The sequence below is a fragment of the Lepisma saccharinum genome, chromosome 27 (assembly GCF_977018435.1).
Source record: "Lepisma saccharinum chromosome 27, izLepSacc3.1, whole genome shotgun sequence".
Classification (NCBI taxonomy): Eukaryota; Metazoa; Arthropoda; class Insecta; order Zygentoma; family Lepismatidae; genus Lepisma; species Lepisma saccharinum.
The window spans coordinates 30,788,078-30,814,188 of NC_139255.1; the positions used below are offsets into that span (position 1 = coordinate 30,788,078).

The 26,111-nt window shown below is 41.0% G+C and overlaps 1 protein-coding gene across 1 annotated transcript in view; it reads right to left on the reverse strand.

The window, feature by feature from the left end:
* Positions 1–26,111, reverse strand: part of LOC145980370 (uncharacterized) — a 455,055-nt gene that overhangs the window by 272,621 nt on the left and 156,323 nt on the right. The window contains exon 2 of the mRNA XM_083113431.1: positions 2,606–2,753. Within this exon, the coding sequence (XP_082969557.1) occupies positions 2,606–2,708 (103 nt within the window). The 5' untranslated portion in view covers positions 2,709–2,753. The remainder of the gene's footprint in view (positions 1–2,605; positions 2,754–26,111) is intronic.

The following is a 26,111-nucleotide window of genomic DNA, read 5'->3' on the forward strand; positions in this document are numbered from 1 at the left end:
ACTTAAAAATCCCTCTCACAACACAAAATTCCCTCTTCACTTAAAAATCCCTCTCACAACACAAAATTCCCTCTTATATTTTAAAAAAGTTGCTTTTTTAACAAATTATATTTTCTGAAAGTGTTTCTTCAAATAAAGAGAAAGGAATTATAGAGACACATTTAAGTATATGTATTTTTCTCGCAAAACAAGAAAACTTCGCTTTGGAGGTCGATACGATGAGAAACTATTTGCTGCTCGTGGGGTATAAGCCTATAGACTCATCATGTGAAACCTGTCAAAATAATATTTCTACTTGACAAAGTTTCATTTTGTGGATTTTTATGTGCTACACCCCTTCAAACGTTGAAAATAAAACAGATCACCTCAGTGAATTGAAGTCGAGAAACTTTGATTACGAAGTGTAAAAATGCGTGTCATATTTTGAAATGCATGTTTCCCTTATTTTTTAAAAAATATCCTGTGAGGACAACATACAAATAATATCAAAATATGATGGAGGATGCTTTGGGTGCTTGTCAGTGGTTTTAAACATATCTAGAAATAAGAACATTACCGAACTTTTCCAGTTTCCCCAGCGTAGTACTATCAGCTTGAATCGCGAATTCCTTGAACTTACCTTAGAGAAAAAAATCAGTGCCTTTTGGGAAAAAACCATACCTTAATCGAAATTCCACTACCGCACAGTGAAAAAATCCCTCCCTTTAAACAAAATTTCCCTACCCTAAAGGAAATTCTCTTAGCGTGAGGGATATTTTTCTCGACAAACTCGGGCGCATTCCTTTCTTCGCTTCAGCACCTTACGGCAATCCGATAGCTTTCTTCCTGGCGTATAGACTACCCCGCCACGCTTTCAATACGTGTTGGTTGCATAACAGTCAGGCGTTTTTTGCTCTTCCGGAAGTTATGAATCGGCTGTTTCACGCATCTCAATGGAACAACATGTAGAGGGAGAAAGAGGAAGGAACAAGCGCGAGGAGAAACGTCTGGAATAATGATTGTTGCAGTTTTTCTTATTCCAGAAAAATATATCGATCCGTCATCGTCTATCCAAGACTGAATAAAATATACGGTTACGTGTCTACTCTGAGGATGACGTTTTTCAGATGATCGTGATATATTTATTAACGCTAGACAAGCTGCTGCTTGATAACCCATGTATGCTCTTCAATTATACATTTATAAAAGTAACATGTAAACACTAACTATATTTGACTGTTTAGGTAAGTGTCACATATGTGCTCTGTAGCGCATGTTTCCTTAGCCACTTTACATGCTCTCAACATCATATATCTTAGACACACACACACACACACATAGAGAGAGAGAGAGAAAGAGAGAAAGACAACGGAAGAGAAGTGAGGGAAAGTAAAATTGATACCGATATTTTTATTTATCTCTCTTTCCCTCTTCGTAGAGAGAGAGACAGAAAGAGAGAGAGAGAGACAGAAAGAGAGAGAGAGAGAGAGAAAGAGAGAAAGAGAAAGAGAAATAGCATCTCTTGACTGTCTCTCTCTCTCTCTCTCTCTCTCTCTCTCTCTCTCTATACTGCGTCTCATTCTCGCTTTCTGTCACTCTCTCCCTCTCTGTCACTTTTTTTTGTTCTCATTATCTCTACATCTCTCATTCTCTCCCCCTTTTCAACTTCTCCTTTTCTCTTTATCTCTTCGCCTCCCTCTTCTTCTTCTCTTTCATTCTCTGTAATCCCGATTTCTCTATGTCCTTCCCCTTCTTTCTCTGAGGAGACAAAAAGAATAAGTGAGAGAGAGAGAAAAAATAAGAAAAAATAATAGAGAAATAAAGAGAAAAACAGACAGAAAGAAATATAGTCTCTCTCTCTCTCTCTCTCTCTCTCTCTGCCCGACCCTCTGGCCGAGTGGTCAGCACATCGCGCTGCGACGCCAAGGGTCCCGGGTTCGAATCCCGGTCGGGCTTGGTTGTTTGTGAATGTCCATTCATCAATTTCATCCTTTCATCACTCATCCTCATCTTCGCAAATTACCCAAGAGGCACAAAACGCGAAGTAAAATAAACTCAATCAATCAAATCAAATCAAATCTCTCTCTCTCTCTCTCCCCCTCTCTCTCTTCCCCTCTCTTTCTCTCTCTCGCTCTCTCCCCTCTCTCTCCCTCTCTCTCTCGCTCTCTTTATCTTTCTCTCCCTCTCTCTCCCTCCCTCTCTCTCTCGCTCACCTCTCTTTCTCCCCCTCCCTCTCTCTCTCGCTCGCCCTCTCTCTCCCCTCTCTCTCTCTCTCGCTCGCCATCTCTCTCTCCCTCTCTCTCTCTCTCCCCCCCGCTCTCTCTTTAACTCTCCCTGCCGACCTTTCTGTCTTCCCCGTCTTTCTTTCTTCCTAATTCTCTCTCTCTCAATCGTCTCCACTCTTTATTCGTCTCTCTTTCTTTCCCTCATTCTCTCCCATCAAACAAGGCTTCGTAAATCCTCCAGGCAAAATAACGTAAAACAATGAAGTGCCGTTCGCGTTACTAAGGCGAAAAAGTAACATGTTACTTCCCAACCAAATGTTCGTTTCGGTTTGAACAATCAACAACGCATGCACTGTCAGATGTAGAAGACACACGGGTGTAAGCAACTCACGACTACTCACCATTATTGTTGCGTCCGAGGCTGACGTAGCTTCTGAGGAAGTTGGGACTCCTGTTGAGCGTCTTCAAGGGCTGCTTGCTCGGGAGGAGAGACGTCGTGCTCATGGCGTCTCAGTACGTCCCTCGTCCACGCACAGTTCAGCTCCATTCCTGAGGAGAGAGAAAGATGAGTCTGTGAATAACAAACTACAGGGTGACGCAAAAGTCCGGCAGCACCCTTTTAATTTGAAAACGATATGGGTAATTGGGGAAGGGGGCACACCAGATGGGGCTAGTGCGTATCATGGCGGCCATCTCGAAAGCCGCCATCTTGGAATTAATACAGATTTTCAAATCGGAAGGGGGTCATGTAGCATATCATTTTACATGTGCGTTTTCTCAGAAAATCCGACATTTCATCGCCGTTCGTCAAGTCGTTTTCACATTAAAAGGGTGGTACCGTTTCTTTGCCTCACCCTGTATATATACTGTGCTATGAATGAATTGGAATTTGCATCTCCAGCTGTACACTGTTTTTTTCTACCTTACAATCACAGCACAGAAATCACACAGAAAAAAACAATTTTTGGAACACTTTCCACAAACTATTGTTAATCACTTTTACATTTATGCAAAAATGTCTTCCAAAAAGAATACTAAGAAGGTACCCTAAATGTAAAAGATTTATTGGATATGTACACTCACCTGCAATAAAAATAGGAAATGCTCTTGTCCCTGCATGGCGATAGGTGTGTTGCCTAACTCTAAGCGTTAAGTGAATTTTAATAGCAAATTTTCAGTGACAACTTCTACCACCGCCGTAGAGGTAAGCAACACACTTAACGCCTTGCAGGGAAAAGGGTATTTCAGGATGTAGATGTCCCTTTTTTTGCTGGTGACTGTACGGGGTGAGTCAAAAGTCCCAGGACACCCTAATAAGTAGAAAACGGAAGGAAAAAATGAAAGATCTGAGGTCGCAAGCAAAGAATGGGGCTCAGGGCGAACCTTTTGAGGTAGGTCAGGAATGTGGCCGCCATCTTGGACTCCGCCATCTTGGATTCAAGTTCAAATTTTCAAACGGAAATGGGGTCATGCGGCATATCAAAATAGAATGAAATTTTCTCAGGAATTCATTTCCGTAAAGACATTGAACCTGTCTGGTGTGGTACAAAAGTTATTATTATTATTATTATTTTGTCTCACCCTGTATATTTTACACAAATATGAAACAGTTTCAGCACTTTACGTAAAACTTTTATGTTATTATTTTATTAGGTGAAAGGTTCCATATATGGTGTCATTTATTTTTCGATCTTTAAAAATGCGTGACCGTGCGGCCTAAAGCGCAAGCTTTGGGCTCCGGCTGCGGAATGTGCGCAGGATCGAGTCTACTGGAATACACCGTGTTTCAAAAAGAATCATCCGATTTTGAAGTCATTTAACTCAGTAACCGTTCGCTAAAACACATCGAACAACGTACTGTTAGGAAGAGGATACTCTTGAGTTTCACATGATTGCCGGCAGGTAGCAGTAGCGCACTCGCATCAGATTCAAGCAAGATGGCGACGTCGCAACAACAAGCTTTCTGTGTACTGCGCTTTGAAGTGTGTGAATTTCGGCGACAGTATGCTCAGAACTGGCTTTTCCCACAGTTACAGCTTGATTCCAGTGACAGCTGTGGATGAACTGCGAAATCGGATCACAGCAGCAGTGGCAGAAGTGACTCCAAATATGCTCGCATCTGTATGGGACGAATTCTCCTACCGTATGGACAGATGCGACCGTCCAAAGGGGGTCACATTGAGCATTTATGAACATTTTTTATGTAAAAATGTATGTATAGATGTGAATTTTAAAAGCAATTCCAAGTTCATGGTTTGATAAATAAAAAATATATAGCCTTTTTAAATCGGGTGATTCTTTTTTAAACACCCTGTATTACGTAACGATCTATGAAATAATTACAAATATCAATATAATGAACCTCCAAATCCCAGTTATTGAGCCATCATTTTCCAGACAGGAACTTGACACTCAGGTATGCAGTGTTAGACTTTACCTAAGCTCTTCCTGGTCACCAACGGCGTAAACATGTAAACAGGTGAAACCAGGAGAGGATACAGGTAACTGACTCTGCATTTGTTTAGTACAATCGATCCTAATAAATATCTGGGAGGAGAGAGGTCATTGGTCAGTTTTAGAGCGAACATTGAGAGAGGCAGAACTACGATGTAGCGAGGAAACGTTGGGGAGTTGCAAGTGTAACTCTCGAGGTACCGTACAGTCACGGTCATAATTACTCACCGTGGGAAGTCCATCTCCAGGCAGAAACAGGTTTACTTTTCCATTTAGCATGTTGATCCAGTCTTAGGGTGTATGAAACTCAAGTGTTGTGTTTTGTCATTCATGGTTGTGTAGTTATCACTTCTCGCACCTTACCATCAAGCTTACCACGAAAAGCGAGTTGCTCCATTATCAAGGATGAATGATGAGTGAGGGTACCGAAGGGTACGTTACGATTCATATTACGTTGCTCGCCGATCGGATTACACCATGAGTAAATAGTTATATTTTCCTTTTCAAAAATAACAAAAAATTTAACTTGCTCATGCACACGACATTTTGAATACATGCTTTGGGAAAGAAACGTCCAATAGTTCTATTTGGCCAGAAATAACATGTTTATGTATCAACATGAAATAAATTCACTCGTTATTTAAACACTGACAGGCTCTTGCACAAGAAAACTAAATCTCCCTCATTACACAAACATTTCCCTGCTAATTTAGACGAATATTCTGTTTGTGTACAGCTATCATAATTGAATGTCTCTTGCATTCATCCAACTGGATTTCCACGTAATCCTCGTGCTGTGGTTGAGCAGTGGTGGCAGATACTAATCAAGAATAAATACACGAGCAATATTATTTTATTGCAACAGTTACGAGTTCACACTTCTCTGCGCTTTCGTGCACTATTTACAATTTGAGAAGACCACGGGAAACCTATATGCTTTTGTTTCAAGTGACATGTAACAATATGCTCAGTGGCGTGCCCATGATTTTTCAAAGGGGTGAGGTGACGTATGTTTATTTTTTAATAGTCAACCCTCATTTTGCCATCTTTTCCTCCCTTTGACGTTCTATTTTTTAAGGAATACTGGCTCAAGGGGGGGGGGGGGGTTCTGACCCCCACCAACCATCACTTGAGCACGCCAGTGAATATATTATTTGTAATTAAACTATAAAATGGACATTACTGCTAGTATAACTATTAATTTTGTCTTTCCCCGAACTCTCTGATTAAAAGCTTAAAAGTTACAATTAGGTATAAAGTAGCTTTGGCGAAACTATTTACAATGTGCATAGATCAGGGGTTCCCAAAGTGTGCCTTACGGTGTCCTGAGGCGTCCGTGACGGGCTTATAGGGCCGCCGGGAAATTTTCCAATATTTTCACTGAAATGACACTTATTCCATATAAGTGGTAATTTGGGTACTTTTTACATGTTTCTGAATTTGAAATATGTGTTTATTTTTTTAACATAATACAAGCAACCTAATCACACTAACTGAGCGTTGCAAGTGTTAGATAGGCCTACATTCTGACTTGGGCGCTGCGGAAACAATCTTGAAACACTAAGGACGCCGTGAAAGGAAAATGTTTGGGAACGCCTGGGATAGATGATAAGATCAGATAGGGGAGGGTTAATTTACTTTCTAAAAGTTTTTGTTACTTTGCACAGCGCACAACGATTCGATCCCGGCCTGGGCATGAGAAAAAGAAAGAAAGAGAGAGGAAAAGAGAGAAAGAGAGAGATAGAGAGAGAAAGAGAGAGAGATAGAAAAAGAGAGAGATAGATAGAGAGAAAGAGAAAAAGAGAGATAGAGAGAAAGAGAAAGAGGAAGAGATAGAAAAAGAGATAGATAGATAGAAAGAGAGAGAGAAAGAGAGAGAAAGAGAGAGAGAGTAAGGGAGAGAGAGAAAAAAGAGAAAGGGAGAAGGAAAGAGAGAGAGAGAGAGAGATATAGAAAGAGAAAAATAAAAAGAGAAAAATCATCACTCATCCTCATCTTCGCAAATTAGCCAAAAGTAGTACAAAGGCGAAGTAAAATAAAGCAAATCAAATCACATCATCGTCGCCATTAGATAATAGTGGCAGAAAAGCTCTAAATAGCAAATATAGAATTTAGAATCAAAAGCAAGTCGATATGTTCTTATTTCGAAAAACAGTGTGTCCAAAAAATCCAAGTTTCTCTGCAACTCCTATCGATCTGAAATATGAATTCGTAGGGAAAATCTCCAAAATCTTTACCGGGTATAGGCTGAATCGGGACTACGGAAGAAGGAAAAACGAACCAGTAAAACGAAGAGCGAAGGAAGCACGAGACTAAAGAAGCAGATTGAAACTTCATCCCATCTGACGCTGAAGCTCATCCTTCACGCGTTTCGCCAAAACTTTTCAGAAAGCGGAAGAAAAATTCCCTCCCGCAGGTTCTCAAATTCCGGTCACAAGTCAAACGAAACCCAAGACTAAGAAAGTTTCCCCGGACGAGAGAAAAACAAGGAAGATCTTTCGCTTCAATTTCCACCGGAGAGTTTTCTGATTCAACGGGATTAAGGATAAGGAAAAAAAATCAGAATTTCTATCACGTCTATATCTCCTTCTGCGTTCACGATGCTTCCTCTTGTCAGGTTAGAGAAGTGTAAAGCAAGGTATAACCACAGACAAGTGAATATCTGTCTATTTATTTGTCTGTGGTATAACACTAGTAGCAGTGTCATATGCTGAGTCCAAAACCTGGACTAGCTCACTGTGACACGTGTTCCTTGACTATGAAGCAAGAGAGAAGGCTGGGCTGGCACAAACTCCCAGTGTAAGTGGTTAGACACACACATATTGCTCGATTTTGACTTCTTCAGGGAAGCTACGTTGTCATCCCAACAGCAGCCAGGTTGCCATCCTCTAAGAATTCAGGTTGCCAACTCCTAAGGATTCAGGTTGCCAACCTCAGAATCGCCAATGTTTTCTTAATGAAATGAGTAAATTTATTCACAATTTATAACAGATTTTTAGCAACTTGGAGATATAACGTGAATCTTATGACGTCACGTGTGTATTGTGCTGTGCAACCTACACTATCAGCACTAAACCTAACCTACTCACATGTCTATTTCTGTTATGATTGATTGATTTGGTGTTTTAAGTCCACTTTATTCACAGTAAGGCTAATCGGGACTGGACCTACAGTTTAAAGCGGAATCCGAACCGTTATGTGCCTCTACCGGGTATCGAACCCGGGACCCCTTGATTACAAGGCGACAAATATATTTCTCATGTATGAGTCGGTTAGGTGCGTCAGGTTTCGTGCTGTTAGCATATATCCCCTAGAAAATACATGTTGCTAGACCCCTATCGCTAGCCACCTGTAGGTATAATAAGGTTAGTACATAGTTCAACAATAGATGACCTATAAATGACTATAGATGTTCTAATATTATTACTAAAGTTTACATTTTGCAGATCGCATTATAAAAAGAGCCTGTCTAGTACATAACTACATGGAAAAACTTGTGTCCTCCTTTTTGAAATTCTTGTCAAAATGTAGAAAAACAACCCTATATTATATAAACTCCCAATAAATGTTTCTCTAAATTATATGTAATGCTTCGATGATTCAATATTCTACGTATAACTTTATTTTTCATTTCTCAAATTGTTGTAGTATGAATTTACACCTAGCATTCGCTTCCTTGATATTCGTCACCTTGAATTCATTGCATCGTTATTTTAAAGTTCGGTATATCGAGAAATAGTGAACCGATATTTAAATTTCTTGTTTTATGTTTAAATTTATGTTTGTTATTTAAGGTCGCTTTTCTTCCACTTCATCTAATCGCGACGATGAGAATGAGTTGTTATGAGATGAAATTGATGAAGGAACTGAAGGTCGGGACTCGAACCCAGGAACTTTGGTGGCGATATTAAAAATCGATCACTTAACGCTACACGAGTGAACATTACCGTAAAAAAGTATTTTTTTCATTTATTAGGGAAAGCGATTTTGTGTCCACGCTGTATATTTAATAAAAATAATAATTTATAAATTCATACTTGATTTCCTAAATACAGTAAAACCTCGTTAATCCTAACTAATGGGGGGATAAGTTGACCGGTTTAATAAAAGTCCGGATTAACTGAAATAACCTAAAAGAACAGTAGAAAGTGCATTAAATCTCCGTTTATAGCAATAAAACACGTTTATTACGGTGTATTTAAAGGGCATAGACTTAAATACACTATACAGTACAGTACAAAGTCTGCGGGAAACAGAATTTCATCAGTGGTTAACTGCCTTTTCTTTGGTAAGTTCTCTTGTTGACTTCTAGCCACATATAAAGCCTTGCATTCTGCTTCTTCTTTTTTTCTGAGCCTTTTGCCTGTTTGGATTAAGCGAAGTCCGGCTTATCGGAGTCCGGATTAACGAGGTTTTACTGTACAAAATTACAGAACCCTAGATACTGATTGCGTTGTGTTTATCGGAAAACGTGCTCAATAGCTTAACGTAAACTTTAAATTGAGGTGTGAAATATGGTATTTACTAAGATAGAAATCCTTTCGCTGTTGTAAGTGGAGAATATTTCTGTGTAATAGGAAGTATCTTATGTGATAATGTAACAGGGTAAATGAGAAAATTATTGAAAATAAAGCTCGATTGTTAAAATGAACGTGAACAACCACAATCTGTTTAAAGTTGCCTGCCTCATGGCCCTGTAGGCCTGCATATAGAAATAATAGATGGGTTCAACTTACTGGAGTCCAAGGATGGTGAAATGTTAATAGTTACGATGTAATTGATATTATTTACTTATTATTAATACATATTTTAAAATTATAACCAATAAAATTTTCTCTGTAAAGAATTTGAATATGAATATTAGCTTTATATCAATGAATTTTATTGACCATAACAATATTTTATATTTATTTTATGTAACTTTGTTACAATTAGGTTTTCATGTTTATTTTATTATACAATTAGTCCAAACTTTTTCATAAAACATTATATGGGGCGCCACCTGTACTTCAGTCTAAGAGAAAAATTGTTTATTTTTCAGATATCTGAAGAAAATATTGTTATAGGCGTATGCCACAGGCCCCACGCGTATACCGCGTTTGTTACAACGTGTTCCACTTCCCGCGCTTGCTGATCGCTGGCTTTTCTAACAGAAACCACGCGGCATTGCCGCTGCAGACCGCGTGAACCCCGTGCTGGGGATAGCCGAAGCCAGGCTGTGAATAAAATACGCGGAAATGCACAAATATACACAATTTCCATTCCTGAATGTTGCAGCTAAGATGGCACTAAACAGAAAACGGACACAAGCAAATATCACCAGAATAAATTCCATCCTGGATATTTTAAAACGCGCACCAATCAGCACCACTCTTACAAAACAAGCTTCTTCAACAAGACACAAACAAAACACGTGAGGTAGACCGCAACGTGGCAACAGCGCCTACGTAAGTCTCTCTTCTGGCTTCCATTGGCTCCTCGCTGCCCAGCAGACTACTTTTTCCTCGTTTCTCATTGGCACAGAAACTGTCGCGCCATCGCTAGCGCGGGAAACGGAACAGGTTCTAAGAAACGCGGTATACCTAGGGCCTGCCCTGCCAGAAAGAAACTTAAACCTGGTTTAAATTGGTCGAGTAGACGGGCGAGTAGCTGGAGCGAGTAGGGTAAAGCAAGCTACTCTCCCCGTGTAAAGTACTCGCTCCAGTAGTCAGGATAGTCGAGTGGCTGTCCAAGGAGGACAGCGACTCGACCGAGTAAACGCTTTCTGAGGACAGTAAAGAGTCTGTGCTGTGTTGTGTCTGCGAGTGTCCATGGAATTTGGTCGATTATTCGCGATTAAAATTACCACCTGAGCGCTAGTGTCGCTTCCAATATGGCCGCTCCATGTAGGATAAATCTTTGTTTACATTCAGCAGTAGTACGAAACAGCAACATGTTGTCATGGCTGGTATGGTAAAAATGTTTAAATTACACGATATTTTCAAATATTGCGAATGCGATGTGAATTCCAGGAACTATAACGAATGTGAAGATGTGATGAGAACGAAGCATTTAATTATGATAGGCAAAAATATCACGGAAAACGCTAATGTATACGCACTGGTTGTTCAAAGTTGTGCTGCATCATCTGAACCTCATGTTGGAACTGGGGTTCTCGGAAATTATTTGAAAATAAAGAAATTGAAATTGACCTATACTTGAAAAGCTGGCAGGAGAAAATTGCGAACATATCGTTGCAGTTCTTTCTCCATAATATTCACGATTTCATGACCAGGCTATCCTCACTAAAAAAGGACATCGTACTGAATGAAAGAGCAACATTAGCATGTCCATGTTCATTTTCTGGTTACATTTGGCATTAATTCATTCTCAAACTATTTTCATCTTCCCTCGACTTGCACCTGTTCCAAATTTCACACATGCATAATACATGGATGCATTGGGTAGAGACCACGCCCGTGGTAAGACGCTTCATGACTTTTCGAAAAAGAAAAAAAGTTTTGTTTATAAAGTACAATTTAAAATTTTACTTTCATGGCAATATAATATTCATCTCTCGAAAAATAAAGTGAGCAGATTCGTGCATTCTTCGTAATTTCCTTGCCGAATTAGTGTCATTCCCCATGCCAGAATCTTCTGTCACGGGGTGGAAACACATGATAAATTTTCATTTGTCCTGACCCATAAAACGATTTAGAGTACAAAAAACCTGAACAGTAGACCTTACTCTTTTGCATATTCCCCATACTTTAAACGACTTCAACACAACGTATCCTACTTAGACTAGTTCCTGAAAGTCCCACCAGATGGCATATCGGTTAATTTTAATCGCGAATAGCCAGGAACAAACAAAATAAACTACGGGCGTATGAAGTTGAAGAGATGAGACTTGATGTATTTGGCGCAGGAGAAATAAAATTAAAAATAAGGAATTTACGTTCAACCACGAATGATAGAAAATAGAAAAATCAAAGAAATTAGTTGTTTTTTTCAGACATGTCCTTGTGCATTATTGTATTCATTTCTCGTGGAAAAAAGTGTGAAAACCGTTTCAGAACTTTTTTTAAAAAAATCGACAATGACGTCGATGGGTTCATTCTGTAAAATGAGCACGAAACAGCTGCAGCTACTCGCCATAGAAGGGTCGAGTCGAGCACAGGCCAGTAACTCGTCCCAGTAACTCTCCCGTTTACTCGAGCAATGTAAACCAGCCCTTAAAGACAAAAGATTCCTGGAAGCGTAAAGGGGAAAGTGACATTTCTATATCTTCTCCCGGTACAAATCGCGTGGCGGCCGCTGGTGTCACGTGACACGTGTTTGTATAAATAACCATTGCATGTCTACCCATCGTCCACCCGAGGGCCAAACAGAAAACACGGTCGTTCGAGAGTAGATCGGAAGTTATGTAACAAACTGCACCCTCCCCCCTATTTCTTCCAAGGAACGCTTCCGTGACTCCAATAACATCCTCCAGGCACGCACGCTAGGAAACGAGGTTTCCAGGGGACAGGAATTCGAGCAGATAACGACAACGGGACACACTGGAATCTCTGTATAATTAGGCCATCACGTTGCCTGATGCCGTGGCGCCATGTGACATAATTAGGATTTTCTCACGTGCATCATAAATTCCTCTGTCCCTTGTATAGTACTCTTTACAAATTGTAGATGTCCCCAATGTTTGGAAATATATTTTTTTTAAATGTGACTGAGTTACAGTTAGAGATATTTCAAACAAAAGTAACTATATCACAGTTACTCATTTAAGAAATTAACTCAGACGTACTGTTATTTTATTATAAATAATGTAACTTGTATATCATGTCTCGTGTATAAATTGCAAGCGGTTTGTTCTATTGTAACTATGGCTCGGAAATGAATGACATAAAAAAAATGACCTACAGAATTATCTTGTTTATAACTGACCTAAGAATAATTTGCGCAATTAAAATAAAAGCCTATTTTTTCTTAAATTATAGTTGAATAGACTAGTGGAATAATTTTATGAAATCTATTGTTTGGTGGTTTAAACTATCGAAGCAAAGATAAAAAAGTGCTAATGTAGTTTTCTATTCATATTTTTACTTCATTTCAGGCTTGAAACGTCCTTTCCCATTGCACTAATATTTATTGTTATTAATTATGATGTTTATTGATCTTTAATCTTAATTTCTGTATTTTACCTATCACTGATAATGTCAGGATAGTGACTAACCTGTATATACGTATCTTGTTAAGAGCTGTTGCCATGGCAATTACGAGTGTCTTTTGTCTTGATTTGGAAGTTCGTGCTCGTTTTGTTTTTTGTTTTTTTAATAGAGTGATCAAGTTGAATTATAAGAAGTTTAATTTCTTTGAGTGAATTGGATTTTATGTTAGACACATAAGTATTTAGTTTGCAAAGAAGTAAAATAGACTTCCTTTTTCTTAGTGCAAACTTAACTTTGATATTTATTTGGTTTGAACAACGAAGAGACATATTACCCCATACCCTGAGAGGCATCACGTGTATGCTTTCGAAGCTTTCATGTGAATTTATTATTACTTTTCACCAAAGAACGTGTCAGGCTATCAAATGCATTTCTTATTCATGAAACAACTGAGAAAGAGAAAAAGAAACTTCAAAAACTATAAAAAAAATGCAGTAAGTACTGAAAAATGACATAAAACTAAAAATGGATGAAAAATTTTAAAAATGCATCATAAAAGCAATGTTTTCTAGTTCTAACTGAAGCGAAACGGAATGATATCAGGTTCAGCATTGTCTTCAAAATCTAAAAAAAAAATATGATTTGTCACCAACTTCCTAGCCTTATATTGGTTGGTTGTAGGGTCCTGGAAACATTCTCACGTTAATTTTGAAGAATGGGGACGATATAGATACCAAAGTAAGAAAGTTGTGATGCTGGAATTGTTACCGCCAACTTTTAAGAAATCATTACTGAAGGCCTTTCAACAGAACAAAACCTAAAATAAAAACAAAAAATCCGAATAGCATCATTCTTAAGACTAAGAACTATATTCGACCTACGCAGCCACTAACTGCAACAATCAGCAATAAAAGAAAAAAGCTCAAAAATATTTGGAACTAAACTCCGCAATGAAAAGTTATTCTTTTCTGACAGTAATTTCAAGATTTATATTGAAATTCACCCTCCACGCTGTGTGTGTGTTTATGGTACATACACGTAGAAACATAAACGTACAAGAATCTCTAAAATGGAGGCGTACGGTCCGAGGAGACAAAATATGGTCCATTTTTGATGCGTGTGCTGTTTTGTCTGTTCACGAGGTTGTAACGTGAACGTAATCAACCTGATGTGTAAAAATAGATATATTCAAAGTAAGCTCATTATGCACTTCAAAGCGTTTCAAAAGTGGCGACGAAAGCATAAAGGTGTGTTGATAACGTACCTCCTTGAAATTAAAATACCGGGAATAAATGGCCTATGTTAAAAAATGTCCGGCAGAGTGCAGCACCTTCGTTTCCTATCCGGGCACGATCACGAAATCGAACGACGTCAGTTCCGAAATCCGTTCTGAAATACGTTTCTCAACATTTATACAATGTATATAGTGAAGTGAAGCAAAGAGATGCAGTCTCAGTGCCGAGGTTAAAAGTGAAGCGGATGGAAGGACCACGCAAGAGAATGGAAACCGTATGGAAACAAATTTCCAATATGATCAATAACAGGCAGAGGGAAGACCACCACCTCGAGCGACAGTCGCTGAGGTCATTTCTCTCTGCCTGTTAATGAATGAATGACATTTCTTGTTTGTTGCTGTTGAAGTGCGGTTGCCTTGACTTCTATTTGTTCTTTCCCCTTTCGGTTGGCGCAGTGTTGCCACAATCTAAGGGCACAATTTCCCTTTCCAAGGGGCAAAATTTTCCTATTTGGACTACTTTTTCCCTTCACCTAAACAAATATAATAATAATTACTATTATTATTATTAGCAGTGGTAGTAGTAGTAGCAGCAGCAGTAGTAAAATTTTCGTTGGTCGATGTTCATATAAATAAAATATGTTACACAAAATTTTCACGTACATGCCAGCTTAATCGCTTTCTGGTCAGATGTCCCATGTTTCAATCATGGTCAGGAATCCATTAAATCGTTAATTCTCATCGTTACAATTATCCAAAGATACAGAAAAGCGACGTTCAATAAACATAAGAGAATGTAAATAGATATAGGCTTATATTCAAGAGAGCAGAAATAAGAAGGATCAGAAAAATAAAAATGTGAATATGAAACTGGAACTTAACATAAACTGTAATAATGTAAAGTAAGAAGTCTTAAAATTTCCCTGAAATTGTGACATTTTTAATCGAAATTCACTTTTCCCTTTTGGTTAAATTTCGGTCCGAATTTCCCTGCAAAAGGGAAATTTCTCTTCATGTGGCAACACTGGGTTGGCGTTGTTCTCGTCTTGTGATTTCCTCTGCGACTGTCGCTACAAGACAACAACAACGGAAAGGGGAAAGAACAAATAGAAGTCAAGGCAACAGCACTTGAACAGCAACAAACAAGAAATTTCATTCATTTATTAACAGGCGGGAAACCAGTTTGAAACTCCGTAGAGGACGGACGTGTTTTTCGAGTGGTGCTATTTGCGACGTTGCCGGGTGACAGCTCTTAAGATGGGAACGGAGCTTGATGTGTGGAGAGCGCGTGTGGGGCGATGGAACGCCCGTAGATGCTCAAGTGCTCGGAAATCCTTCGACGTACATAAAGGAAACGTTCACACAGAGACGGCCATTTGTGCCATCCTGCTTACCATGCTGCTAGTGATAGGCGGCGTGGAGTTGAACCCGGGTCCAAACTCGGGAGACGAATTGGACTGCATCTTGGACAAGCTTAAAGCTCTGGACAGTGTACCGTCGGCTATCAAAAATATTAATGACAAACTGGGAACACTACAAGAGGTGTACGAGAAGACGGCGAATATCGAGACGGGGTTAGCATCCATTGGAAGGAGGCTAGAGGAGCTCGAGAGAGAGAACCACTCTCTGCGGGAGGAGAACGAAGATCTGTGGCGTAGGCTTTGTGCAACGGAGGCTGATGTGGACAGAATCATCGGCCACTCGAAAAGGAACAACCTTATTTTCGATGGCATGGAAGAAACTGGTCGTGAGACCTGGCAGCAGTGTGAGGACAAAATCAGGAGGGAGAAGATGGGGGTAGAGCTCGACCAGGAGGCTGTCGAGAGAGCTCACAGGCTTAATTACAAGGTGGCCGGCTGCAGACCCATAATAGTGAAGCTGCACCATTACAAAAGGAAGGAGCAGATATTGGCGAATCGGAGGAAACTACGCGGCACATCCGTGTACGTAAGAGAAGATTATTCACCCAGAATTGCACAGCAGCGACAAGTGCTCACGGGACACATGCTAGATGCCAGGAGGGAAGGGAGACGCGCGTACGTATCTTACGACAAGCTGATTGTAGACGAATATGTTTACAAGACGAACGATGATTGCTCGGACATTATTTGTGTGGGACAACGGAGAGGACACGATGATCTGCGTGGTGCTGCCGGAGAGGGCGGAAGATATGGCAACAGCGCAAACGGAAGGGACAATGGAGCCTCTGGAAGCAGCGAGAGGGTGTCTGGACAAGAAGAGGACAACGGCACGGGAGAAAGGCGCCCCCAGGCGACAAACTCCGCCGGGGGTACTGGTGCTTGGGGAAGGGGGTTAGTGAACCGGAAAGCCCAGGAACGTTTCCAGGAATTCAACCCAAGAGGAGATCCCAGGTTGCGGAGTCGAAGCAGGGGAGGCGTGCCGTGACCTTTGGACCCGGCTGTAAACGAAGGGAGCATCAGGCAGGAACCAGGTGAGTTTACGCGACATTTGGGAGAAGAGGGGGTGGGGGGAGGTGAGATTGGTGACGAACCCCGAGCGTTTTCGAAACGGGCTTTGAAAATTATTAGCTGGAATGTGGGGGGCTTGCAGGGCAAACTTTCTCAGTCTGAATTCTGTAGATACGTCACCGAATTTGACGTTGTGGTGTTTGTGGAAACGTGGTTTAGCACGGCGGAGACGCCGCAGGGCCTGGGAATGGTGGGATATGCACAGATCATGAAGAGACGGGCTGGGAGGGGGCGGTGTCCAGGGGGGCTGATGGTGCTCGTGAAAGAAAGCCTACGGGCGCAACTGACTAAAATAGAGATTGACTGTAATGGGATTCTAGGCGTGCACCTGTGTATAGACAATATTAAATTATGTTTGATTGCACTTTATAACCAACCAGTCTTGTCCAAGTACCACAATGACAGATTCTTCGAGCGAGTAGCTGATTTTCTGCACCTTGTCGAAGATAAATATCCGCAGACGGACGTGCTGTTGCTGGGGGATTTTAATGCGAGAATTGGAGGGGAGGATTGCATGACGAACGGGAAAGAGGGGGGAGGGAGGGTCAGACGAAGCCTAGATCAACAAATAAATGCGGAAGGGAGAAAGTTGCTCAACCTGGCGGAGAGTTTTGAAAGAGGTCATGAACGGGAAATACGGGAGGGATTTCGAGGGAGATTTCACATTTGTGTGCGAAGCCGGGATGTCTGTGATTGACTATATTTTTTCAACTTGCGGATTGGCCAATAGGGTGGCGGAGTTCTATGTTGACGAGCGGACAGAGAGTCGGCACTTTCCGTTGGTGCTGGAAGTGGAGTGTCCGATCGCGGTTAATTTTAATGCAGTGGCGACTCCTTGGCAGAAAGAACAAGAAACCTCGATTCTGAGGCAATATAAGATTACAGAGGAGGGGCTAGAGTGGTTCCAACAAGGGTTGCAAGATGATATAGCGGTTATGCTTACGAGGGAAGTGGAAAGAGCGTTGGGCGAAGGCGAAGTGGAAAGAGGGGTCTCTGTATACTACCACATCATAATGCGAGCAGCGAGGCACATGTTGCGGGACACACGTCAACAAGTTCCCAGCAAGGCTGACACGTGGTATAATGACGTATGTAAGATGCACAAACGAATATTGGATCGATCTCTAAGGCAATTCCGTGCTCGCAAAACTGAGCATTCTAGATTAAATTACTTAGAAGAACGCCGGCGTTACGCGCAAGTTTTGGAAAGGGAGAGGGAGAAGTGGGGGGAGAGGAAAGTGAGGGCCCTTCAGGAGGCCATCCAGGGCCGGGATACGAGGAACTTGTGGCGGATTATTCGCAACCTGCAAGGGAGTCGGTACACAATAGGCAGTATCTCTGCACGGAGCTGGGAGGATCATTTTCTCAAGCTGCTGGAAGGTGAGGGGGGTCAGGGGCTATTCCAAACGAGGGCAGGTTCCTGGGTACTTTTGTCCCAATCCTTGACGAAAGTGTGTCGAGGCTGGAATATGATGCCGCTGTTCGCTCGCTGAGGAGTGGCAAGGCGGCGGGTATTGATGGAATCGGGCCAGATCTCGTGAAGGTGCTGAATTGTAACGAGCGATTGGCAGAAACGGGAAGGTCTCTGCTCAACAACATATTCTATAGTGGAACCTTCCCCAAAATATGGAAGACGAGCGTTATTTGTCCTCTATACAAGGGGAAAGGGGATGTAAATGACACTAATAATTACAGAGGTATTTCTCTCCTGCGCGTGTTAGGGAAAGTATATTGTAGTATCCTATACAACAGATTGAGAAAATGGGCCGATATTTTTGATAAACTGACCCCCCTGCAGGCTGGTTTCAGGTCCAATTATAGCACTGTAGATAATGTTTTTGTCCTGAACACACTGATCCAAAGCAAGTTAAACGAGAAAAGGGGAAAATTATATTGCTGTTTTGTTGACTTCGAAAAGGCGTTTGACTCTATCAATAGGCAAATGCTATGGGGGAAGTTAGGGGACATGGGGGTTTCGGCTAGAATGATTAATACGCTAATGAATATGTACAGAGGGGTCAAATTTTGTGTTAAATGTGGGCAGGGGGTGGTGTCTGGGCAGCACGAGAGCACGGTAGGCGTCAAGCAGGGATGCATACTTTCACCTTTACTTTTCATTCTTTTTATTAATGACGTTGCTAGCTTCGTGGGAGAAGAAGAAGCTGAAACACCGGAGATAGTCGGGACACCGATACCAATGCTTCTCTATGCGGATCATCTCGTTTTAATATCAAACGAAGTACAGGGGTTACAGCGGGGATTGAACAGACTTAAACAATATTGCACAACATGGAAGTTGAAGGTCAATACACGAAAAACTAAAATAATGGCGTTCAAGAAAGGTTATGTTTTCGCAGCAAAGGAGCGGTGGACCTATGGGGATTCCGAGCTTGAAAGGGTCAAACGTTTCACCAATCTAGGCATCACGCTGAGTATGGCAGGGGAGTGGACAAAGCACACCGAAGGCAGAAAGGGAAAAGCTTGTTATGGGCTGGGCAAGGTAGAGCGACTGCAACGGAAAGTCCCTACAGTCAGTGTGAGATTGCTGGATCAAATTTATGAAGCAACGGTGAAAGCAACCCTACTTTACGGCGCGGAACTATGGGGGAAGGTAGGGGGGCGAGTAGCGAATCAGATACAAGCGCGGTTTTTAAAACAAATACTGGGAACCAGCACGAGTGCAAGCACGTGTGGCGTCCTGAGGGATATGGGAAAACATAGGGAGGATGTCGAAGCGAGGATGAGATGCTTCAAGTACTGGATGAAGCTGGAACAAGGGGCCGGAGACTCCCTGAAACAACAGGGTCTGCGAGTTCAGATTGAGGGAGGGTTCGCACGCCACTGGGCAAGTGGGATTAAGGACGACTTGTACAGAATGGGTCTGGGGGAACTGTGGGAAGAGGTGAGGGGCGGGAGGTGCGAAACTGGGATGTTGCAAATCATAAGGGAAAGGTTGGTGGACAGTAGCAGGCAAGACATCATGGCAGAATGTAGGGAGAAGGTAACGCTCGTCGCCGCACAACCGCCAGGGGTGTGGGTGGAATGGGGGAGAAAACGATACATTGATACGTGTACGTACCAGCAAAGACGTGGATTCGCCTGGTTCCTGCTAGGGGGTGGAAGCAACACAAACTAAAGGGGCCGGACGGTCGTGCCATCTGCACGTTATGCGGCGAAGAGGAGACGAGGGCTCACATCCTACACGAGTGTGTTTGGTCGGCACCCCTCAGAGAACGCAAATGGGGGGACAGTGCAAGGGACAGCATTGAGCAGACCATCCAGGCTATATGTAGGGAGGAGAGGAGTGGTATAACGAATGTAAATATCAAAGCCCTGGGCTCCTATTTACATGCAGTTTGGAGGGAGCGCAGGAAACTGCTGCAAGGAGTCAGTGAAAGTGAAGGGTACGGAACAGCAGTGGCTCAGGCATAGGTGGAGCGTGTAGTGCAGTGTTGTGAAAATGAACAATCTCAAATGTAAGAAGAGGACCACATTGCTATTTATATATGTACATAGTATGTAATTATTTTCCAAATGTTTCTGAATGTATGATAAATGGGGTGCACGTTTAAGGTCGGGGTGTTTATGTAACAATATTGTAAGATACGCACAGCCGAAGGGCTCGTACCAATATCAATAAATATCATATCATATTAACAGGCAGAGAAAAGACCACCACCTCGAGCGACAGTCGCAGAGGTCAGAAATGACAAGACAAAAACAACGCCAATAAAAGGGAAAACATTCACATAAGAGTCAAGGGAACATAAATCCCACATCAACAAATCAAGAAGAATCAGCCAGCCACAGGAGAAGAACCCTTGGTACATGGACTCCAGCAATACGTTAAAGAATATAAACCTTTGGTGCAACAAAATACAAAGGGAAACGCATCAACGAATATTTCCATCAGTTGCTGCTCCGTGCAATGCATTAAAAATATGTAAATTTGCATGACCATATCAAAGAAACAAAAATTACACGTTTATGTTAGTTGATGCACCACAAAGGGCATCAACCTTGATTTGATGAACTTCGAGTTCTGCGCACTCCATAGGTGTAACTTGGCTGTGGCAAGGGTGGTATTTGCCATCAAAATTTGTAGGTTTAGTTAAACCTTTCAAGTTAATGGTACTTTTCCCAATCTCCTCGAGCTTAAAGCAAAGTAATGAATAATTTTTATGATTTCGCAAATTTAACAGATATTTTAGCACACTACATTTATGGGATAGAAGTTAAGAAGAAGTTGTTACGTTCCTGGTAACTCTTCCTACCCTTTACTCCTGTAGTCCTGGACATGACTCTAATGGTCTACAATGAAACCTATATCTCAAGGTAGGTTTAGTAAGACTCCAACCAAGGTTTGTAAAGTTTTAGATAAAAGTTTATTTAACCACCTGAACACTTACAACGAGTAAGCAGGTGACTCGTAACTGGAACTTGAAGATCAGCTTCTTGAAGACAAAATAATACTTACTGGAAGGTCAACACTAAGGTGGCTCAAATCTAGGTTTTACAGAAGAGTGGCTTAAAGCTATTTCACTTCTTCCTAGACTGACACCAGAACAGACCCAGGGGGTGCTCGTTGCTATGTGAAGTACGTATGCATTACGTCATCTGGGAGGATCGGGTTTGACGGTGCTCGTTGCTATGTGCAGTAAGTTTGGTGCGGGGTACATTTAGCTACTAACACGTCGCAAAAATCGGAACAAGCAGGTTATTGATTTTGTCGCATATTTTTATTGTATTATTTATCTTGAAATGAGATTGTTTTGTTCATTCCGCCTATAATCATGCCTAATTGTGCAGTAACAAGCTGTGAGAATTATAACCAAAAAACTAAAGGAAGTGATATAAAATATCATAGATCTCCGGCTGATAATCGTGTAAGTAAACAGTGGATTCGTGCTTGTGACCGAGAACATAATATTAATATTAAAAATACGAGAGTATGCAGTGCCCATTTTTGTAAAGAAGACTATTTGCGAGATCTAAGAGCAGAACTTCTGTGTTTGCCAACAAAAAAAGTACTGAAGCCAACTGCAGTGCCATCACTAAAATTACACCATATTACTTCAGTGCAAAATAATAGAGAATGTGGTGTAGCAAATTCTCCTGAACCTTCCTCTTCAAAACATGAATCATTTTTAGGATGTGCTGATAAAGACTGTGGCGATGTACGCTACGAAAGGTGTGAAATAAGAAAACGTTCCTTAAATAAGCTAAATACTATGTCGCCGAAAAAAAGAAAAATAGACGTAGGTACAGAAACTGCTAGCAATGTTTCGTTGTTGGAAAACACTATTCATCGCTTACAGAAGAACAACACACGTTTACATAAAGAAATTAATAAGTTAAAGATTACGAACAAGCTCTTGCAACTTGCTTTAACCAAAAAAACTAAACAAGTTCAAAATCTTCAACATAATCTAACCGACAATGTAACAAGAAAACTCACGAATATCTTGGGGAAAGTGTGTAATGAAGAGATTATCACCCTGCAATCTAAACTTGGGCCAAATTACGAATTCAAAGGACATAATTAATTCTTCAGATAATAGTTTTTCTATTAACTCTGTCCATTTAATTGATAATCATTAATTAGATTTAACTTGATGTTCACTGACATTAGGGTAATAATGTTGATAATTATATTTCTCCCTTGTACATGTGACATTTAGAACAGGTTAAGATAATATATCTGCAGCATAGATGAAAATATAGCAAATAAGTTACAAGAAATCACAATGAAGGACTGTACAAGGGTATGAATCGTTAAATAGTAAAATATCATTTTTGGACTTTGTCTTGGATTTTCCTATTACATTTCCAAATACATTTTAGTCGTCTATAACAAGGAAAAACTATTCTATATGCCGAGCTCGTGGCACAAGTATATAGTTCGTCAACTACACCACAAAGAGCTTACTGTTTTAAAGAAAATTTTCCACGAAAGGAGAGTATGACATCCATTGTTTACACTGAGTAGAAAGGTACAAAATCATCCACATTATATTTGTGAAATATTAAATTGAACGAAATAGTAAAACTTCATTAATGGGCATTATATTTATTTCATACAATGCTCAATATCGTGTTCATAATGTTATAAAATCGGAATATACATTTTATTCAAGAAGTATGATTTCCTTTACTGTCGTTATAAGGCAATTACGTGACATTTTACTATCTTGTCTTCGCGATTAGCCCAAAGTGGCAGACAAGCGGAGTGAAACAAATAAACAAAATAAATCTATGAAACGATCATTTCCTTTTTAACTCTTTCATTCATGCAATTCTTCTTTAGCATGTTAAAATTATAGTATACTATGATTATAGAGTGAAGACATGGTAAATGAGAACATGGGCAACTATCTTTGTAACACATCGATCAGAAAGTTTGAAAAGTATGGATTTTCACAATACGTTTGCGAGTTTTCAATTATGTTACTACTAGTGCCTCCCCGATGGCGCAATGGTAGCGTCGTTGCATTGTAATCAAGGAATCCCGGGTGCAATACCCGGTGGAGGGACATAGTAGTTCGGGTCCCACTTTAAACTGTAGATCCAGTCCCGATTAGCCTTTCTGTGCATAAAGTGGACTTGCTGAAACACCAACTCAATCAATCAGTCATGTTACTTATCGTTAAAGGAATGCCTCAATACCATCCCGAAGTTTCGATAATTAATAATTCCCCCTCCTCAAAGTAAGAAAACACTTTCCCTCTCTGAACCTCGCATAGAAATTATAGCGGCCGTTTGCTTCGGCCAAGCCCCGAACGAACATAACCGAAGGGGCACCGAGCATAACCGATCCTCCCATAAGACGTCACGCGCTCGTGCATGATCGGCAATTTTCGGATGGCGCTACCTTATAGTATATTAAGTTACCTTGGAACAGACCTCCCTTTCGAGACTGAAACCCAAGTTTCCAGTCTCGAACACCGTCCTTGAGGTAACTTCCAGATACAATATTCTGAATTATAACAGAAAGATATTTGCAAAATACATAGTTTGGCTTTGAATAATTTTCAAGGAAAGTTTACATATTCATTTCAGTTAACAATTATTTCTTTAACGTTGACAAAATCTTACATTTTGGAAAATATACAAATTTAAATGTTCCGCCATCAACTAATCACAATTAGGTTAGTTCATTAACACGGATAATCTTTGATTTGCGAGTTTACATTTACATCATAATAAATGCATGTTGCCTTAAACGAGCTGACTTCATTAGATTGCTACATAAAGGTCAATACATTTGATCAAAAGCGTCCTGATTGGTACGTTCACGTTTGCGTCACAACTGAGCCATACAACATGTTAATTTATAGACATTATTAAGAAATCAGGGTGACACTATATATTTTTCCTTTTAACATGTACATTCACAATTATGATGGAAAGTTACAAAATGTGCAAGGTCGAAACAAAATTAAGATCGATTCTGAACCCCTCCCCCAAACTTATCTTCCCTAGTTACGCCCATAAAACGTCGTAGCGGAGATGGTAGGGGAAGTGGGGGGAGGAGGTTATGGAGGAGACATGAGGCTGCGAAAAACGGTCGAAATCACGTTTCGGCTCGGAAACGCCAACAGGAAAATGTCCGAGCACGATGTGTTCTGTTTGTCCATGAACGGCCTTCCTATTGACTCTGGAAAATTCCCATTTGCGACGAACTGTTTTCTCTCGTCGCCTGCGCCCGTTCGGCATGTGTGCGTGTGGACCGTATATAATGGAAGGGGCTGTTTCCGGAAAAATGGTCGGATACCATCATTTGCCCCATCTACAAGGGTAAAGGGGAAAAAAGCAATCCTAACAATTACAGGGGGGTCTCATTACTGTCCGTACTGAGCAAAGTGTACTGCCAGATATTATATAGACGATTACAAAAATGGTGCGAAATTTTTTATGTTCTTTCTCCTCTGCAAGCTGGATTTCGGAAAAATTATCAGACAATAGACAATGTACTTTTATTGCAGACATTGATACAAGAAAAACTAGGGGTCAAAAGGGGGAAATTATATTGCTGCTACGTCGACTTCGAAAAGGCTTTTGACACGGTAAACAGGCAAATGTTGTGGGCAAAATTGTGGGACGTTGGGGTATCCGCCAGAATGATCAGAGCTCTCCAAGCGGCATATGAAAAAGTTAAGTTTTGCGTAAAGTGCGGGAATGAGGGCGTAACAGGGGCAAATGAATCAATACTGGGGGTGAAGCAGGGGTGCGTTCTCTCCCCTCTGCTGTTTATCCTCTTCATCAACGATATCGTGGAGGAAATAACGCAGAGGGACACGGATCCACCAACGATATCCGACGTAAAGGTACCACTTTTGTTATACGCAGACGACCTGGTACTGATTTCGAACACAACAGCAGGTCTACAGAACGGTCTAGACACGTTACACGGGTATTGCGGGAAATGGGCCATGCGAGTAAATATGAAGAAGACCAAAATAATGGTATTTAAGAACGGGTACGTATTTGGTAAGGATGAACAATGGAAATACGGAGAGACAAGTGTCGATAGGGTGAAACAGTACGATTATTTAGGCATGGTGATGACAATGACGGGTAGGTGGGCAAGGCACGTACACAGGAATAAATGTAAAGCAATTTTTGCGTTAGAGAAAACAAGGAAAATAAAATACAAAGTACCAAATATTCCAATCAAAATTCTGGAGGGGGTCTACGAGGCCAAAGTTAAGGCAACACTATTTTATGGCATCGAACTATGGGTCTGGGAGGGAGGGGAAACCGTAAACGTCGTACAGTCTAGATTCCTAAAACAAGGGCTAGGAGTAGGGAGGGGTACGCCAACATGTGGGGCACTTAGGGAAATGGGAAAATTAAGAGAGGAAGTGGATGCCAAAATGAGGAGCATTAAATACTGGGCAAAACTGATCACCATGGAGGGGGGAAATTTGAAGAAACTCTGTGTACAATCACAGATAAGGGGGGGTAATGGGAGGCAATGGGTAGCAAAAATAAAGACGGAATTATACAGTATAGGGCTAGGATGGGTGTGGGAAGAGGGAATAGAGGGGAGAATTGATATGCAGATGCTAGGGGCCATACGTGCCAGGATGGAATATATTACCAAACAGAAAATTTTGGCAGAATGCGACGCAAAAATATCGTTAACATCGGCGAAAATAGTAGATACGGATCGAGAATGGGGAAGGAGGAACTACGTAGATTTGTGTGGGGCAAAAGAAAGGTCAGGATTGGCCTGGTTCAGACTGGGGGGATGGGCACAAGTTAGACTTAAACGGGAGGACGGGAGCGTAGAATGCCCGTTATGCGGCGAAGACGAGACGAAATTTCACATTCTCCTTCAGTGTAAAGAAACAGGGGAGGCAAGACAAAAATATATCAGGGAAATAAATGAAGATAACATTGAGAATATAATGACAAGCGTTATTAGGAGGGAGAGACCGAGAGGGGGGGAGGCGCAAATACGGAATCTGGGAACTTTCCTACACTACGCCTGGGTAAAGAGAGCAAAGAAGCTCAGTGGGGACAGCGAACATGTGTGAAAGGGGGGAGGGTACCAAATAAATAAAGTAATAAATAT